At 38.4% G+C, this 18,776-nt stretch overlaps 3 protein-coding genes across 3 annotated transcripts; 1 reads left to right on the top strand and 2 right to left on the bottom strand.

The window, feature by feature from the left end:
- Nucleotides 1-6,341: 6,341 nt before the first annotated feature.
- Nucleotides 6,342-11,531, top strand: Cbr-cyk-1 (the record flags this gene model as incomplete). Its single annotated transcript, XM_045244000.1, has 10 exons — nt 6,342-6,824; nt 6,930-7,029; nt 7,328-7,683; nt 7,726-7,902; nt 7,972-8,174; nt 8,224-8,506; nt 8,553-9,095; nt 9,146-10,332; nt 10,384-11,314; nt 11,361-11,531. The coding sequence occupies 10 exons, from the start codon at nt 6,342-6,344 to the stop codon at nt 11,529-11,531; spliced, it is 4,434 nt and encodes a 1,477-aa protein (XP_045095985.1).
- A 266-nt stretch (nt 11,532-11,797) lies between these two features.
- Nucleotides 11,798-14,949, bottom strand: Cbr-rfl-1 (the record flags this gene model as incomplete). The annotated part of the gene is made up of 10 exons (XM_002641788.1): nt 11,798-11,880; nt 11,926-12,038; nt 12,090-12,184; nt 12,245-12,326; nt 13,771-14,146; nt 14,194-14,281; nt 14,328-14,436; nt 14,482-14,562; nt 14,623-14,705; nt 14,767-14,949. The coding sequence occupies 10 exons, from the start codon at nt 14,947-14,949 to the stop codon at nt 11,798-11,800; spliced, it is 1,293 nt and encodes a 430-aa protein (XP_002641834.1).
- A 1,493-nt stretch (nt 14,950-16,442) lies between these two features.
- CBG16502 lies at nt 16,443-18,593 on the bottom strand (the record flags this gene model as incomplete). The annotated part of the gene is made up of 9 exons (XM_045243999.1): nt 16,443-16,688; nt 16,739-16,893; nt 16,937-17,366; nt 17,413-17,548; nt 17,594-17,790; nt 17,838-17,918; nt 17,964-18,350; nt 18,399-18,488; nt 18,576-18,593. The coding sequence occupies 9 exons, from the start codon at nt 18,591-18,593 to the stop codon at nt 16,443-16,445; spliced, it is 1,740 nt and encodes a 579-aa protein (XP_045095984.1).
- Between the last annotated feature and the right edge of the window lie 183 nt (nt 18,594-18,776).

Here is an 18,776-nt window from a genome sequence, read left to right as displayed (position 1 = left end):
TTCCAATTTGGGACAGTTCGACAGTGCGCAGTTCGAATCAGAACAGTTCGATTCTGTCCTTGTTCTGTTTTGATACTTGTTCGAGAAAGACACTGTTCTGATTTGAATCAGTTCGACTTTAGGTCTGTACGAGAATTGAATTCCAAAAGAAGCTCTGGAAATATTCCGACCAGAATTTTATTCCGAATTTTTTTCTCGGAAATTTATTCTTAAAATTCGGTCCATTTTCAGACTACTGTACATCGAAGGAAAAAAAGTTCTCTTGTGGGTCTCAAGAGGAATTACTTCTCATGTTTTTTTGGCGTTTTCGAAATCAAACTTTTCCACCGATTTTTTGGCCTTTGTAATGGAGAAGTGGGATTTCTACTTCAAAATCGGATTTGAAAATGGAACTTTTTTGGAATTCCGAAATCTTCAACATCGGAATATCCTGAAATTCGGTACTGTCACCGCATTTGAAAAGGCGCCAATTTGCTTGTCTGCATTTTCTCGTAGCTTAGTACATAAAAGTGCAGAAAACAGTAATTTTTATTCGGTTTTCAATCATTTTTTTCGAAATTTCAAGAATTATGTTGTCTTTCTAATGATTTAAAGCATTTCTGCCCAATTTTTCTTCTCAGAAAAACCCTTCTGACACGGCATTTTTTGTTCATGTGTTCCTCTTTCACTTCTTTTGATCTGCATATGTATTATCGTATACAAAACAATTGAAAGGAATTGAGTGCTTTGTCGTTTCAAAGGTCATCTATTGTCCGTTCCGTGGGTCCGCCGGATCGGAAAATACGTTTTTTGTTCTCTGGGAGAGGAGTATTACCGCGTTGTTTTCCTCTTTTGGAGATTGGGTCCGCACCAGGACTTGCTGAAATTCTAGAACGCGTTTCTGAAAATAATAGGCTGGTAAAAAAGTAATGCGCGTTTGGTCAGAACTACTTCGAACCACAGCTAGTGTAGTTCTACAACAGATGCATCCAATCTTTGCTCATACATTGGCAGAAAAGGGTCGATAATAATAAAAAATACCCCATCGATTTATATACTTTCGTTTTGGTTTTGCATAAATTTTAAGTACATCAAAAACGCGCATTACTTTTTTACCAACCTAATATATCCTGTTGAAAAAAAAACCAATTTCCTGATTTCTTTTTACTGTTTCACCTCTTCCCTTATTGTCGGAATTATGGGGTTATTCATGACTTAAAAAATGTATTTTTTGGAATTTTTTAAACACAAAAAATTAATGCATGCATGCGAAAAAATGTATTTCATGTATTTTTTCGTATTTTTTTGTATTCAAAAAACAAATCATGCATAACCCCATTATAAAACTGTCAGCTGCGTGTTTGCAGACTCAGTGCAAAACACTGACAATACCATCACCTGGGCACCCGAAGTCTCCCGCCAAAACACCTCCCTCTAAATATTTCTCTTTCTCTCTGGCGTACACACTCTCTACTGCTAGACCCCACAGTGTGCGCCCAATTCAAAACAGTCACCATACCTGGTATTCAGTTCTGTATTTTGAATACTTTGATAAAAACTTTTGTGTTGGTGGCCTGTTTTGATCGGAATTCAGTTTTTGTGTTTGTGCATTCCTTTTTGAATACTATTATGTTTGTTTCCTGAATATTTTCGATAGCTGAATTTTTTATGTTTTGAGAATAGTAGAATCTTCAATGCAGAATTCTTCACTATTCCAAATTTTTTTTATTTCTAGACACTTCTCAAATTTCTGGAATTTTTCCTAATTCTTGCTGTAAAATAGTTCTAGGAATTCAAAACACTGCGAAAACATCCAAAAGTTTCCAGAAATCGGCGACTATTGAGATGTTCTCTCTTTTTGAAGCGAGGTTTTTTTCTATACATTTTCCATAACATAATTTTAACCAGCTGAGAGGGCAGACAAGTTTTGGTTGCCGTGAAGCGCATTTATGCGAAAAGGTGTTATTATAATCACAGAATAGTATCATCATAGTGCTATGCCCGACTGCAATTGTTGTGAAACATTGGGTATTCGAATTGTTGTAGTGGTAGTAGTCGTTGTGGTTGTACAAATTACTTTTTGTTTCCACACTATTTCTATTGATTCTCAGCTTTCCGATTGGTGGGTGGGAGAATAAGGGAAATTGATTAATTTCACTATTTTAGCCACCAGAAAGCTCGACTTTAAACTCTAGACAAAGTGCATCCGGGTTATCAGGAAGCCTAGACAAATACACACAACATATGTTTGCTTTGATTTTTAAAAATGCATCTCATTAGTCTTGTTGTTGTCAAGATACTTTTAACTGTGAACGATAAACTGACTCCTCTGTTGTTCATCTTTTTTTTTGTTTGTACTGTTGCCTAGTCTCTTTTAACAAATCAAATGAACTCAATTTGACCAATAACATTGTGTCTGCGTTCCACTATTATCCCAATTTCACTCATCTTGTTTTTCGTTACTTTTGAATGTACCCCTTTTTTTGTTCCATTTCAGAACCTTTATTTCTTTCTTATTTTCAGATCCAACTTGGCCATCAGTAACACGACTATAAATATAGAAAAAATGAAAAAGCTGATAGGAAAGGATAAGAAAACAGATGGTGTTGGAGGAGCGGGATGTTCTTCGAATCTTCAAAATAGTAACTCATTCGGCGGATCGTCTCTACTGAACAGTTCTTCAAAAAAGGACAAGAAAGTTTTGGGACGGAAGGTGAGCATTTTTTTAAAGTTTGATTTCAAATCCCGACTGTCGAATTTACCTAATTGAGGAAAAAAAAACAAAGTCTCAAGCGAAAACCGGTCCCATTTTTGTGTCTCGTGTAAAATATGTAATTGTTGGAATCGGTTGCTAATGGGATTGGTTTCTGAGGTAGAAACATCCCCTGGTTTTTCTCTACTGGCAAACGAAGACGCCCTGTTTTGTGTCTTCCTAAATAGTTTCTAGTTCAAGTATCTGACAAACGGAAAAAAGTTCTGGAATTACACCTGCAGCAAAAAGCTGTAGAAAAAATTTTGCCCAATTTGGAAGAGCAAAAATTAGAGGAATTCTTGAAACATTCCACTGGATTACTGTAGATTAAAAAGTGTTTTTTTCCAACTGTTTTCTCCAGCTTGGAATGTATATCTTGTAAGAAAATGTCATTATAACTCAACCTCCATCTCATGTGAATAGTCCATTCATCAAGTCCCTATAGTCTGGCACCATGCCAAGCAGATGACTGTCTTCTTCCCTTCAAAAAGAGAGGAAGGTCTGCTTCTCTTCAATCGGCACTATCTTTCCGTTCTTCTCACCTTCCCACCTCCTTTGCCTCCTCTGCGATTTGAATACCACATTTTGGCGGCGAAGAGAAGAGACTACAGATAATCAAGAGAGTCCTAGAGAAAACATTGTTTCATTCTGGCTTTTTTAACTTCTCATTTCAAGGTTATCCACCGAATGAGTAATTTTTGTAAAAATTAACTTCTGTATATTCCCGGAGTATAGGGTATATTATATACATTTTCTGATAATCTTGTGTAGTGAAACATCAGTTAACCTCATGATTTTAATTCAAAAACAGGTCTCCAAATCTTCTTTCACACCTATCAGCGAAATTTCAATTTTTCTGTCTGTCATTTTTTTCCGCAATCACTATTTCAGAACCGAATTTGGTTTTTTTTTTCGATTATTCTTCGGACCAGCCTCGACTTTTCCTATGACACTCTTAGTAAGAGTCTCTTACTCATCCTTAATTTTTCTTCTATGATCGTTAGAAGTTGAGTGATTCGGCCATCTGACGTCTTACTTATCCGTTTAGTTCTCTTCGATTGGCTCACTGCTCTTCAGATTTCCCTCATTTCCATCTCTTTTCAACAATACCATTCAAAAGTTGATATCAAAAAAGACATTGATGTTTCTAAAAATTCTTCGTCCTTCCTCCAAAACGTATTAAAAAGTTTGCGAACAGTTGGCGCCTCAACACCAGCGATTTAGAACGAGAACACAGATGTTTTGTGTGTTGAGAGGAGTGGCGATCGGTCAGTGAATCGAAATCGAGTCGCTCTTTCTTTGCCCGAGTTTTTATCTATTCACATATTTTTGATTTTTCATTCAAAATCTAAGTTTTATGAAGAGCTTCACAGATAATTGAGATGTTTCAAAAGTATCAAAGCTATTTTTATGTTATTTCTACCCAACTGTTTACAAAAAAACCGTGGTGCTTCTTCCGCTGTTAAACTCATGTGTGACTCTTCTATTGACACTCAAGCTTATCAGTTACCATCCTGTGAATGTTATAGGTAAAAGTTGGAATTTTCCAACGGAAAGTGTTCAAAAAAATAGTTACTTCAAATTTGGATAAAAATTACTATCGAAATTCTCTATTTCAATATTGCGCTTTGACACAGGCTTTGTACTTTTTTGTTCTCACAACCTTCTTTTTTCATCCTCCCCTGAATAATATGAACGCTATTCGACCTATTCGACCCCCTCTTCTCCGTGCGCCTCATTAGCTCAGTGTCAGAGCGTCTGTCTACACAGGTCCTGGGCGATGATGCGCATAAAGGACCCGATCCGTATGCGATCCTCTAGAAGTCCGTTTGACACATATTGCGAACAACGAGCTGCGATGAGTCTCATGTGTGCGATGCGGAAGAGGCTGAATCGAGTGTTCCGAATGCGCGCGTATCCTAGATGGATTCTAGGTGGGTGGGCGATGTGTGCGATATGGGTCTGATACGGCAGGCCGACTACAACACTCCGAAATCCCTGATGCGCGCATTTTTTACCGTAAATCCACACCGGCAACTTTTTCAATTTTTCGTCAATTCGAGAGTTATGGCAGACTAAAAAATCGCTGAATTCTTGCAGAAACATGTCTTTCACTCGTCAATTGCTATGTTTTTCGCCAAAATAGGTGATATTGAGATTTTTAGATTTCACTTTGTAATTATTGTAAAAATCGTATTTTCAGGTGGAGTAAAAGGTAAGTTGGTAAGTATACAATAACTACAAAGTTTAAATTATAAAAATTTTCAATTTTTCATGCAATTTCAAAAAAAGTGAAAGTGAGACATATTTTTTGAACAAATGAAAAAAAAACAATTTTTAGCGAATTTTTTCCCATTTCTGTTTTTGATTGCATATCAAATTTAAATGGAAACTGCCATATGTCTTTTTCAAAACCAAAACATTGAGTTTCAAAAAATCAGTAATATGTCGTTCAAAATATAAAAGAATATGGAATAATAAAGGAAAAGTACGAAATCGGAAGACCTGAACAAAATCACATCACAATAGAACGAGGCACCGAATTTCTATCGTTTTTGTTCCCCTGTTTATTAAGTAGAAAGTACGCTTACAAGTCAGGTATCTGCCACTACCTCGTTTCACATATGTTTCAAGCTTTCCGTGTTTCTGAAGCATGTTTCCGGAGAAAAAATGAAAAAAAAACATCTCGCGAACGCAATCGAAGCTCCTTTATCACACATGTACACATCTGCGTCAACAGTGTCTCTCTAATGTGCATTATCATATGCTCAAATAGCACCAGCCGGTCCACTTGACATTTGCTCCTTTCTCTGTTCTTCACACTGTTTAGAGATGATCTAGGCAATAGGAAAAGTAGGAAGGGGAGAATGGGTGATTTGCATACTGTTACAAGTAATGCTAAATATTTTGGGTAAATGAACAGAATGGAAACAGTAGGCAATTTCAGAAAATAGTGACACTTGCTAGAATAGTAAGGTTACTGTAGAATTATTTAAAAAAATATTATGCAATGCAGGTACATTATCTGTGATCTAACAGTAATCTAGCAAGTCCATCTGAAGTTTCATCTCTTTCCTCGATTTCTCGTTCCTGTTTTCGCTCCGAATATCGAAGTGTGTTTTATGTTCATTCTGTTTATTTATCAAAAGGTTCTCACCCATTTTCACCTTTTTTCCAACAACGACCGGTCATATCGATGCAAAAAAAAACGAATCGAATTTTTGAAAGAATTCTTTCTTGTATGTAGAATAGAATATCAGATGACAGTTTTCTTCTATTCCCCCTTTTTTCTCTCTTCACTTTTCATGATTGGCTGAAATTTGTATATGGTAATAGACATATATAAACTAGCAGTGAAAAGTAGTTTTTCCTCTTTTTTTAATGCCAGTCAGATATATATTTCTCGATTTGTAATTTATTCTGTTTCATTTTTGATTCCTTAAATTTGAGAATGTAGTTAAACAGTTTTCAAATGGTCTATTCATAGTTTTAATCATAGCTGCGCTTTTATTCTCCCATCATATCTAAACTGAAATTATCATTGTTTTGATTAATTGCGTCCGTTTCCCTCGAAATTCGACACTTATTCCGATTTGATTCCAGTCACGAAATGTCTAGTGACGATTATGAATCGATAGACACTCCACGAGTTGCCTCATTGTCTGATTTGACACGTCTACCAACCCAGCGACACAGTCACTATTCGACGGATGAAGAAGAAGCAGATGTTACACCAACGCCTTCTTCCTCAAACTCTGCTACTAAAAATGTGTTACTGGCCCCTCTAGAATCAATGTTTCTTCCTCATAATTCTGAGAATTCTGATGATTTGGAAGAACCTCAAATCCAGCTACGCGAGAAGAAAAAGAAAGCTCCACGCGCACAAGATGCTACATTATCCCATTTTATGGGAGATGATGCACCTGGGCAGAAGTTCAAAAGAAGAAGTGCTGAAAGGCATTCAATGTTGGCTGGTGCGGCTGATTTTGCTAGTAGAAGAAGCCCTTTTCATTTCAGTGGAGCTGGTTCTGGTAGATGGACAGAACTATTCTCATCAAACCGATTTAAACGAAAAACACGTCAGAAACTGAATGTTAGTTAGTCTATAATATGGCTACTAGTGTCTTGAAAATAATAAAAAATGCGATATTCCAGTCAGGGATATCCGAAAAACTCTGCTCAAAAACTCATTTTTCAGAACGGCCCTTCCTCATCAACCAATTCGAATAATGAAGATTACGGTACTTATGGCGGGACACGAAGTATCGGTGGAATGTCTGTTATTTCTAATTCTTCAGGTAATTTTTTCAATATTTGGAAAAGTTTTTTTTAAAAAATGACATCACTGATATTTTGAATGTTTCCATATGACTCATCAGTTGTTTTCATGAAATTTCTGGAATTTTGGAATCGATTTTTTGTCGATTCTCTCTATGATATTCTCTCGTTATCTTTTTTTCGAGAATTTTCGGGTTAAAGAAATTGGTCGCATTCTACCTGTTTCGGCTACAGAGGCGATTAATGAAAATCAAAAAATGCCTGAATTAAGATTAAGAAAAATCACCAGGTTTATAAGTTTATCTTACCGTTTGCCAGTTCCAGGAGAGTCATATTTCCAATCATGCACTGAAGAACAGCTTCGAGCGGAATTCAGACAAATTATGGTAATCTTTCCAAAAGTTATTATAACTATTATAAGTTTTCAGTTGGATAAAAACTGTCCCGAATCTAGAATCGATGAAATTGTTGCAACAACTCCAACGGAACAAATGAAATCACTGATAGCGAATGCAAGGAAAACGGACGATGTAGCAGCAAAACAACAACCTCCAGAATGGAATCTTCGAGTTCTGGAGAACATTTTGAAATCGCAAAACATTTTAGAATGCAAACAAGACATCGTTACAGTTTCGATTCAGTTGAAATGCCAATCTGTGTCATTTTTATACCAGGTACCAAGATTTTCCGATTCTGAAATCTAATCCTGTTTTTAGTTTGCCGACAGCCTTCGAAGTGAATCTGGAAGAACCGGAGCTGACCTCATTTGCCATCTTTTTTCGTTGGTTCTCAAGAGGCTCAGAAACGCAGACGTTGGATCCAAGTTAGAATTTGACCTGATTGATCTCCTGCAAGAAGTCGTGAGATGCATTCGAACGATTGTTAACACTCATGTAAGCAAACTTTCATCTTCATTGCATTTTCTGTAATACATATATATATATATATTTTTTTTTTTTCAGTTAGGTCTTGAACTAGTACTTCGCCGAAAATCGCCCGTTTGCTCTCTTCTGATTCAAACAATGTGCATTCTGAATCGCAGAAAGTTTAGTGATGATGAACCTAATGAAATCAGAATGTTGAGAGAAAACGTAGTGATGATTTGTGGAAGCTTGATGTTTGTATCTCACGAGACACTGGAATCAAGAGCAATCGAAATGACTGGGTAAGATAGATTTTCTGAAAACATTTTTATTAGAAAACGGTATTTTCAGACAGCAAAAAATGTTCATGGAGTTGACAACGATAGCAAAAGCTGAATCCAAACGTCTCGGGGAAACCGTATCTCGATTCCGTCCTCTTGTTTCTTGCATTCAATTCGTCGAATCAAGAGATAAGAAATTAACAATGAGAGTTCTTTTGATGCTCAATATGCTCATCAATGGTGTAGATCGGAATACGAGCGATGATCAGATGTGGACAGAAGATACAATGTGGCAAGCCAGAATGAGGTTACGAAGTGAAGCAGCCAAGGATGGTTTATCCAAATATATAGAGGTCCTTTTTTGTTTTTTTACTTAATCTTTCCTACTGTTTTTTGCAGAAATTCACTTCATCTGATAGCTCTGACTCTCAAGTTCGAGAAGTGGCACAGAATATGCTCACAGAGCATAATGGTGATATTGAAACACTAGTTGGAAAATTGGATAATGTCAAAGGAGAATACGATACCTTGGATGGTTGTTTTGAGCTTTTGGCTGCCAACTCTGAAGCCACAGGAACTGAGACAATACTTTTGTCGATTCTTCAACTTTTGACACTCACTAATGAAGATATGGCTACTAAAAGAGCGTATATGAAGCTGATAGAAGCATCTATCTTGGAGATCATTTTCCATCGAACACCTATTGATCCTGAATCGGAGGAAAAATTCGTATTTGAAATCCCTATCGCAGAAATAATTGGTAAACGGAACTGTGAAAGCTTTTCGTTTTATGGTATTATTTCAGAGCGGTTCCAAGACGACGAAATGGCGAAAAAGTTGCGTCAAGCTACGTCAGCGAAACAAGAAGCTGTTGCAATGCAAGGAGAATACTGGAAAAAGTTGTTAGAGTTTCAGAATGAGGCTGAAGTTTTGAGGAAACATGTGAGCACTGTTACAATAACTCTGTTATTATAATTCCATCTTATTTTGAGATATCGGATCCTAAAACTCCTCTGCCTCCACCGACGAAGAATACTCTATCGGCTCCATCTACTTCGTCCGGAACATCTGGGCTTCTACCAATCACTGGCGGTCCACCTCCACCACCCGGACTCCCTCCAATTACTGGTGGTCCACCACCTCCTCCGCCTCCAGGAGGTCTTCCGCCAATCACTGGAGGGCCTCCTCCACCGCCACCTCCTGGTGGATTACCTCCAGTCCGAGGAGGACCACCTCCTCCACCTCCTCCGCCAGGATCAGGGCCTCCTCCCCCACCTCCCCCACCACCGCCGGGTGGATTCAAAGGAGGACTTCCACCACCTCCGCCACCGGGAATGTTTGCTCCAATGGCACCTGTTCTTCCCGACTATCTTCCACCTAAAAAAGTTCCTAAAGTGGATGGGCCTATGCGGAAGTTCCCGTGGGGTGCTCATACGATAAATCCACGAGATATTCCAAGAGATTCTTTCTGGGTCGGAACAAATGAAGAACAACTGACGAATGGTCGTATGTATGATAGATTACGAACTAAATTTGCTACTAAACCAGCTGCTGGAGGAGCCATATTGGGCGGAAAAATAGAGACCAAAAAGAAATTGAAAACAGCACAAGTGATTCAGGACGACAAGCTTCTTCAGAAGCTAGGAATTCTACAAGGATCAATCAAAATCACGCATTCCGAGTTGAAATTGGCGCTTCTTGAAGTCAATGAAAAGGTTCTGACTGTTGGATTCCTTGAACAGCTTCGAGCAGCGATGCCAGTCGAAAAAGAGCTGATTGATAAGTTGAGAGCAGTGGATAAGGCACAATTCGAAGAGATGCCAGAAGGAGAACAGTTTCTCACTCGTCTTCTTCAGATTCAAGGACTTCCTCTTCGCCTTGATCTGATTCTTTTCAAAATGCGGTTTCAAGAAACACTAAATGAATTGAAGCCAGCTATGTCGTCAGTGATGGAGGCATGCGAAGAAGTCAGAAAATCCTATGGGTTTCAAACGTTCTTAAAACTGGTCCTGGCTACTGGAAACTTCATGGGTGGAGCGACGAAAAACTATTCTAGTGCCTATGCATTCCATATGAAAATGTTGACGAGATTGGTAGATACAAAGGATGTGGATAATCGACATACTCTCCTGCAACACTTGATCGAAGAAATGAAAAGGGTTGCTAAGGATGAAGCACGGTAAGTTTCATCTTTAATATTTTCTTTTCTACATATTTCAAAAAAATTCAGATTCGCTCTCACGGATTTTCACCATTGCATTGAATCATCACGAGTGAACGCAGATGAAATCCGAAAAACAGTTCAACTGACGGAAAACAACATAAAGAAATTGGAAAACTGTTTGAAAGTATACAAATTGCAAGGAGACCGTGATAAATTCGAAGAAAAAATGCATCCGTTCCTCGAAAAAGCCAGAAAAGAGTTTGCTACGGTGTCCACGATGTCTGCGAAGATGAAGAATGATTGGGAATCGGTTGTCAAATTCTATGCATTCAACGCAACAAAATACCCAATGGAAGAGTTTTTCGCTGATATTCGTACATTTTCTGAACAATATGCAACTGCTTGGAAAGAATTGGATGCAGAAGCCGAGGCAGCAACAGCCGAAGCTAAACGAAAGGAGGCTGTCGTGGAAACTCAGAAGAGGAAACTGCAGCAGCAGGAACAGAAGCAGAGAATTCCATTACAGGAGAGACCAGCTATCAACAGAATGCCTAGAACTCCGGCGATGATTCGTGTGTCTACTGCCGCTGATAAAGTGGGAGTTCTTGATGAATTGGAAAGAGCCACTGGAAATGATGCTTTCCTTCAAACTCTCATGTCCGCTACGAATTCAAGAACTCCTCGTGCGGGAATTCCCAGCCGAACAAGAGGAGGTGGAAGGCTCATTGGAGGTCTCGATCGTCAGCGGTCACGGCATCAAAATCAAGCGAGGCAAGCTCTGAATTTCGGAGAAGATGAACCAGTGTTATCGGGACAATTTCCTAGAGCTCGCAATACTTCACAACATGACCAAAAGCGAATTGTGGGGTCTTCGGAGTCAGAGAAACCGACGACTCCATTAGAACGAGCAAAAGCCTTCGGAGTTGGATTGCCTATTGGGCAGAATGAGCTGAAAATTCGAGTGAGAAGGAAAGGACAACCAGCGGTTCCTGCCACGGTACGATATTTTATTTTCTGTCTGTTCGTATAAAATCGAGTTTCAGAATATTTCCATACCGTCTCAAGTATCTCCGACACACAAAGAAAACGACCCAAGTGCAAGCACATCGTCTGGACCGATTTCCACATCGTCTACCGTAACCTCTAACTCATCATCATCAAACACAATAGTTCCGTCAACCGATGATCTCCTCGCACGTCTTCATGATTTCTAATGTGTTCTTCGCGTATTTTCACTTCTGTTCTAGTCGATCCCCCGTCCCTAATTAATACAATGTATTTTTTTTTTCAGTTTATCGAAACTTTCAGTCATTCACAGGGTCCGTCTTTTGCTTTGATTTCATTTTTCCCATCGTATTTAGTTATTTTTCTTCCCTTTCACTTTCTTTAGGTAAGCAAGTATACGTTAAGTTACATTTATTGATAAAATAATACATAAATAAAAAACACCCGTCTTTACAAATGTTATTCGGCAGTAGAGTTAGACGAAATTAATACGTAAAGTGATTGCACGAGCCAAAACTTCGTCGGAAACCAGAATTTCATCACCGTCAGCAACGATATCTGTAGAATGATCCGATTTTTATAGGATTTTCAGTTACCGTTCACCTTTCAAGAATAAATGCAGATTTGCTTTGCTCTCCTCTTCCAATTGCGGAAACAGAAGACTGATGCAGAAGAGTTTTCTTTGCGCAGTTTCGAGTGTTGGATTTTTGAGATGGCTGAAAAAGTATGGAAATTTAAAATACTGAAAGGCAATCTTAATCACTAACTATCTTTCCATTAGACTATTGATCAATTCTTCCAGCGTGTAGGTCGAGGAAACTTCAATCGGAAGACGTCCACCATTACAAACATGGCAACTCTCCTGGAAATAAGAAATTGGGGAATGCGCAGAAATTAACAGCATTTCTCATAGTTAGCTTACATCTTTACTCATAGAAACAACACTGGTGTATGCGCCGTGGATTTGAGTAAAGTTGAGATAGTTGTCGATTGGTTTGGCGATGCTGGAAAATGAAATTTTCAAAGCTAAAGTTAGGCACCGCAATGAAAGGGGGCGGGGCGACCAAATTTTTCTCCCCTTTTCAGAAATCCATCTTTGAAGGCTTGTACCGGGCGTTAGAAACCCATTATTTTTTTGGTGAGAACTTGTCCCTATGTAATCGACTACGCTGAATCCAATGAAATTATCAGTTCTTCGATAACTTTATTATTTTGATTCGAAAACTTCGAAAAATAGAAGTGGGACTGACAAAGTGGACTAAAAGTGTTGGATGGAAGTTCGCGCCATTAGATTTTTTAATGGATTCTGATAGTTTTTGAACTGGGGGATTGGATTTTGAAATAAAATCAAAATTCTAACGACGCCCTTGTTTCACAATTTTCAGCCAAAGTTCCAGCTAAAATAAATAAAAAATTTCAGCGATGACCCAATTTTTTTTTGCATATTATGGTAAAACTAAGTCTTGTGTATACTTCTGCCAATTTTCAGAAAGATTGAATACCTCTAAGTAGTTTTGATACTCATCCGAAAATTCCAAACTTTCAAAATTTTCAGTTTTTGGAAGTTTTGAAGGTGACACAGGTGAGCGCCACCGATTTTCTTTTCACCATAAGATTCTACGCAAAATTTGCCACTAAGAGCAATTATAATTAAAAAATTCTATCGACGCCCTTAATGTGTTATACGTCTGTTTCCTTATCTATCATGGAACAACTTGTAAAAAATAGGAAAGAGGCAACACCGGAAGGAGACGGCAGGCAATGAAAAGTCGTCCTTTCCTCACTCTCATCTATTGCTTCCAAGAGAAGTGCAGCGGTGGCAGACTGGTTAGTGGGCGCGCGCACCGATCTGAAGACCGAAGTTCGCATCTCCCATGGGGTTTTTTTGTTTTTTTTTCCTTTTTTCAATGGGCCACGGTGTTTGCACAAAACAGAAAGTACCGTAGTAATTCAGAAAGTTTGTGATTTTGTTGTTTTTACTATAATTATAATTACGATATGTCTGATTCATCTTCAAAAATGGATCCTGAGCCCCCAGAAAAACGGAGGAAAGGAGGTATTGTTAATCAATAAATTATAGTAAAATTTTGAAGTCTGAATGTTATAAACTTATTCTTTTCGTTTTTTTACCCTAAAAACTGCTTTTCCGACAAACCAAGATGCGATTTTGATGAAAAAACAGCGCTCGGAATAGCGCCACAATGTTACCGCGCCGCAGCTAAGCCCCGCCCACTTTTCTGCGCACCGCAAAAAAATGAGGAGAAATTCAGTACATTGAGGTCTGGTATAAAAGGGGCTGTAACTCGGGATTGAATGAAGATTTTTCCCTGAAATTTTGGGAATGGACTTCTATAAAGTAGGAGAATACAATCCAACAATAAAAACTGGGAAAAGTCTATTTTGAAAATTTTGTTGTGGTGCCTAGCTAAAGTCCATAAAGTAGCTTACTTGGTTGCCAGTTTGAGCGCCTCAAGTGCGCACGAAGCAGCAATAACAGCATTTGTTGATGCTACAGCAGGAATGATTCTTTTGAGAACTCCAGAAGTAAGACGACGATCAACTCCTCGAATATTGTACTTTTCCGCACGAAGCAATGCTCCTTGAAGAACCCATTCGACATGTTCCGGATCATCTGCGTCAAGAGCGGCACCTTCGAATGGTTTCTGTTCTGGCCAAACTACCACTTTGATGTATTCGACACAATGTTCCGGAAGGCGAGGTGTGTGAGCAATAGTGCAAAGTGGGAAATTGACTTGTGGTGGGTACAAATCGATGGTGCAGTCTATACAAGCTGACATCTTGGGATATATTACACGGGCGTTTCCTGAAAAACAAGAGAGGTGAAACGGGATTCCTTTATAGCAAACAAACCTTTGAATCCTTCAGTTCCCCCGTCAATCATCGGAATGATAGTACTCATATCCGGGGTTCCATCAGCATGCTCCAGAACTAAATCACACTGAAAATATATCAAATTATGCGTAATTCATCAGATTGAATATTACCAGCATCCCATTGATCCATCGTCTAGCAGGAATCGAATCCAAACCACAGATAACCATCGAGAACCTTCTGTAGAAATCTGGATCTTTATCTTCGATGCGGCAGTTGTGTCTGGAAAGCAGGGACCTTTTTTAGTTTTTTATACTGGATACTTACGCAGTTACATGACATCCACTGACTCTTTGTTCTACGAAGGCTGCCGCAACTTCAGCTTTCGACTTTCCAACGTCTGCTTCTCTGTAATTGATTTTATAAAGTAGAACTAATAGACGAGAGTCACTAGTTGTAATGTAGTACCTAAACAAGAATTGTCTATTTAGGTTAGACACATCAATCGTATCCATATCGATAACATCAATTGAACGGAATCCACTGAGAGCCTGAAATGCAGAATTTCTTTAAAATATTTGTTCAAGATGGAATATGTCCCGCAATACTGACCAAATTTTTCAGCAGCTCGCATCCAAGTCCACCTGCTCCGATCACTAGAACCTTCACATTTTGAACGGCTTCAAAATTTTTCGGTCCCGGATTGAACCATGGAACCTTGTAAGCTGTGTCACGATCGGTTAGCCTTCGAACGCTTCTCCATCGTTCTGTAGCCAACGGATCCACACTGACCATTTCCTACCTGAAGAGAAAGACGATTTTAATTGAAACAAAGTGAGAAATACGACAAAAAACGAAAATGTGATCGATTAGACCTTTGTCCTGGGAAAGACTATGGAGGTATAGGAGTGTGAATATATATTGGAAAAAAAATGGAGGTTACATGCCTGGTTATAGATTTTCCATCTCAAAAATTATTGCTATTTACTTGTCGATATACGATAAACAACGTACGCGCGGAATTGCGGAGCATCGTTGCCGGCAATGTGTGCGATGTTTCTCAGAGAATCAGAGAAATACAATCAGAGAAAAATATGTTTATGCACTTCAAGTGAAACTGTAAATATATGAAATAGAAAATATCCATCAAATTTATTGAAAGCACAACTGCAGTTAGTCTTTTTTGAGCTTAAAAAAAAGACAGTTTAGCTGTCACAAAAGAAATTTCGGATAAATTTTAGTGCGAAATCTATTAAGAGGCGAGACGCGAAAATTTTCAAAATTCTCGTTGTTTAATATACGGCACAGTACAATCAGTAAATAGGATTAGTCACCAAATCATAACTCCTTGTTGATGTACAAATCAATAGTTACATGGAAAGAAGCAAGACTCCGAGCCTCAAGTCGTAACAGTCTCGACAACTTCCAGCTTTACAAAGTTTTTAATTCCGTGCTCTAAATTTTTATGCTTGAATCTTCCAAAAAATATAAAAAAATCGGTGAAAAATGCTCGAAAATGAGTCTAACAAGGTTGCCGATATAAGCCCCGCCCACATTGCACGGCGGAACTTTTTGTCCGTATTTTGTCAGTTTTTTGCCCTTTTTCGTCGGTTTTTGTCCGTTTCTGTCAGGTTCATGGATCCGGTTCGTTTGTCAGGTTCGACCGTTTGGCGACGCCACGGGGCTGACGAAAATTGAATATTTTACTAAAATTATGCTTCGGGTCTAGTTTTTTTTGCAACACAGGCCGTTCAGAGGGGCTTAGGTTGACACCATTATTAGGGACATATCATCATTTTTCGAGCATTTTTCACCGATTTTTTTCTAACTTTTTAGAGATATAAGAATTAAAGCACCATGTCTTCAAGAGTCTGGAACACAGTTCAACAAAACAGTAATTTCAGTGAAAATCCTCAATTTCTCATCTTTTAGGCGTTTTTCGCCTAAAAGATGACTTCTTGCTGTAGAATAAAATGAGAATTATTAAAAACTATAAGATAGCAACTCGGGAAAGTCGACAAAGATTCTGATGAAGATTTGGAAAACTGATAGATTTTTGTTGGTACAGTTTATGTTACCTCCACAGGTATTTCCGAATTTCTGGGGGAAAATAGGAAGTTCTATTCAGCAAGTTATTGACATTGCGATGAATCATGTTTTCATAAGAATCCGAGTGAAAAGTATAACGATCAATTCTTCATTCAAATCTATTTTGTACATATAAACAGAAATAGGAGATCCTTTAATTTAAAAATTCCCGTTTTCTATGGAGAACACTTCCAATTGATCTAAGCTACAAGTGTCTCTGCTGTCAACTGAGCAATGATATGCTCATTCAACAAGAAGTTCGTTTCCAAAAGCATCGAACGCGAGAAAAGTGTTAGTTTAGGTTTGACGAGTTTGAATAGTGGATGAATTGGAATCGGGATTCCTTGACGAAGAATGTCATTCACCATTCTTTGCAAAATTTCACGGGATAGGAAACCAGCATCGTCAAGTTCTTCCTGGAGTAGAATCCGTGGAGACCGGGATGTCTGAAAACAATTTAAACCATTTCTCAAAATATGAAAAGACTTGCACTTACAAATTGAATCTCCTCGATCGTAACTTTTCCTTTAACACTTTTCGGTGTCAATTTCATTTTCATAAGAGCCTCAATTCTGATCTCCATCTCTCCAATTGGTTCGTTTCTATCAGAAATCAGACGAATAAGTCCCAAAAGACTGAAATGGATTCCTCCTGAAATTTGCAATTATTGTACTTTTCCTGTATTTTCTAAAACCTTTCTCTTCTGGTTGAACGATTACTGCAGGAGCTTTTAGTGTGGTGAACGCAAATGCAATATTTCTATCAGGCAGCATTTCTCTCAGTGCTGGAAATAAATCGCCAATACAGAACAACGATCCGGTACTCAAATCACAAGTTGTTCTCATCACTGGTCCAAATTGTGGAGTGGTCCAATCGATTCTGGTGTCAAAAAGTCCGATTCGGTGTCCGTGGAACATCAGAGAGTTTGGTACAAAGTCACTGACAACGATTTGAAGCATTTGAGATGGATTTGGGACACGAGGCAAGAAAATTGGTCCAGCACCGAAAGGAGTGGTATGGCCGGATTGGAATACTTCTCCAGATGTTTGAAGTTCGATTCCTCGAGATGTGAGAGATGGAGAAGTGATCATGGAGTAATCAAGCATCAGTGAATCAGCACGAGACTAAAAGAAGGGAACGTTCACTTCTCGATGTTGAAAAATTACTTACAAAGTTGAACGAATTCAAAAACAAATGGAATTTTTCCTCGTCGAATTGTCGTTTTCCTCTAACTGGATCTCTTGAAACTCTTCTGGCATTATGAGCATGCACGTTTCTTCTGAGAGTTTTGTTGGAGCGCATCATACTGTAAAACAAGTCAGACGGTCTAGAGGTATCATTTTTGACCTACTTTTGTCTAACGAGTCTCTTCATTCTCTCCTCTGCCTGCATTATGATTTTCACAATGTCAAAGTTTTTCGAGTTTTCCAAAGAGATACGACTGGATAAGAGAGCAAATCTTTGATTGACTCGATTAGTCACGATATGCTCAATTTTCGCACAAATCAGGTCCGAGAATATCGCGTTGGCATCATTGGCAATTCCATCCTAAATGAGATATTTAGATTTTTTACCATGAAAAATTTTTTGAGTACCGCAATGGATTTTCCGTTTCTGGGGTCCATCGGTTTTGTGACCAGTTTAATGCCCTGATTGTTGATTTTACAGCTTTCCATCTGAAATTTTAAAATTATTTCTATTGACAATTTTGTTTAGTAAACCTTCAATGCTGGATTCCCTCCGCTGTTCTTCATTATTCTAATAGCAACATCCAATCTCAAACTTGGAGTTCTAAAAGTGACATTATCCTGAAGTTTGATTCCTCTCAATTCTCCACTCAGAATAGCCGAAGTGCTGACAGAGATGTTACGAACTGTTATTCTCACGAGTCCATCGTTGGTCGTAGTGCTGACCAGTTGCTTTTCCAATTGTAATGTCTCGAGCATCAACCGACGAAGGGTTACTGTAGGTACAGACGACAATTGATGATCTTTTCTCTCTTTTGGTGGTTTGATATCTGCAAAATGAGAAGAGAATGCAGCTGCAACTACAGATGCCACATATTGGGTTCCGGTAGGTGTCACTCGAGCAATCACTCCTGGTCCTTTCTAGAAAAAAGAAATTGAGTGAACAAAGAGGAATCTAAGATAGCTTACCAGAGTTCTATCGTTGAACAACAATGGATTCATATCAGCAAGGTCTTTGGAAGGGATTTGACATGATGCCAGTGTGGCACATATCGAGATCTGAAACAAAGATGTTACAATAACACTTATGAATTGACAAGGGTTTCCTGAAAAACAGTGATCCAAATTTCAAAATTAAATGCTTACCAGTAAAGCATTACGCATTGTTGAATAGAAAAAGCCTCAGAAAGTGTGAATCGAGATCAGTTTTTTCTTCCAAGGTCAGTAGAGGACAATCAGATGTTTGACAACGGGAGACCACTTGAATTTGTTGCAATGAAGAAGAAGGGGAAGAAGCTGCAAATGATATATGTCAACAGAAAAAAAAATCACATGTGGGTTTGAAGT

The sequence above is a fragment of the Caenorhabditis briggsae genome, assembly GCF_000004555.2.
Source record: "Caenorhabditis briggsae complete genome, chrIII, whole genome shotgun sequence".
Classification (NCBI taxonomy): Eukaryota; Metazoa; Nematoda; class Chromadorea; order Rhabditida; family Rhabditidae; genus Caenorhabditis; species Caenorhabditis briggsae.
This window is presented reverse-complemented; position numbering and strand designations above follow the sequence as displayed.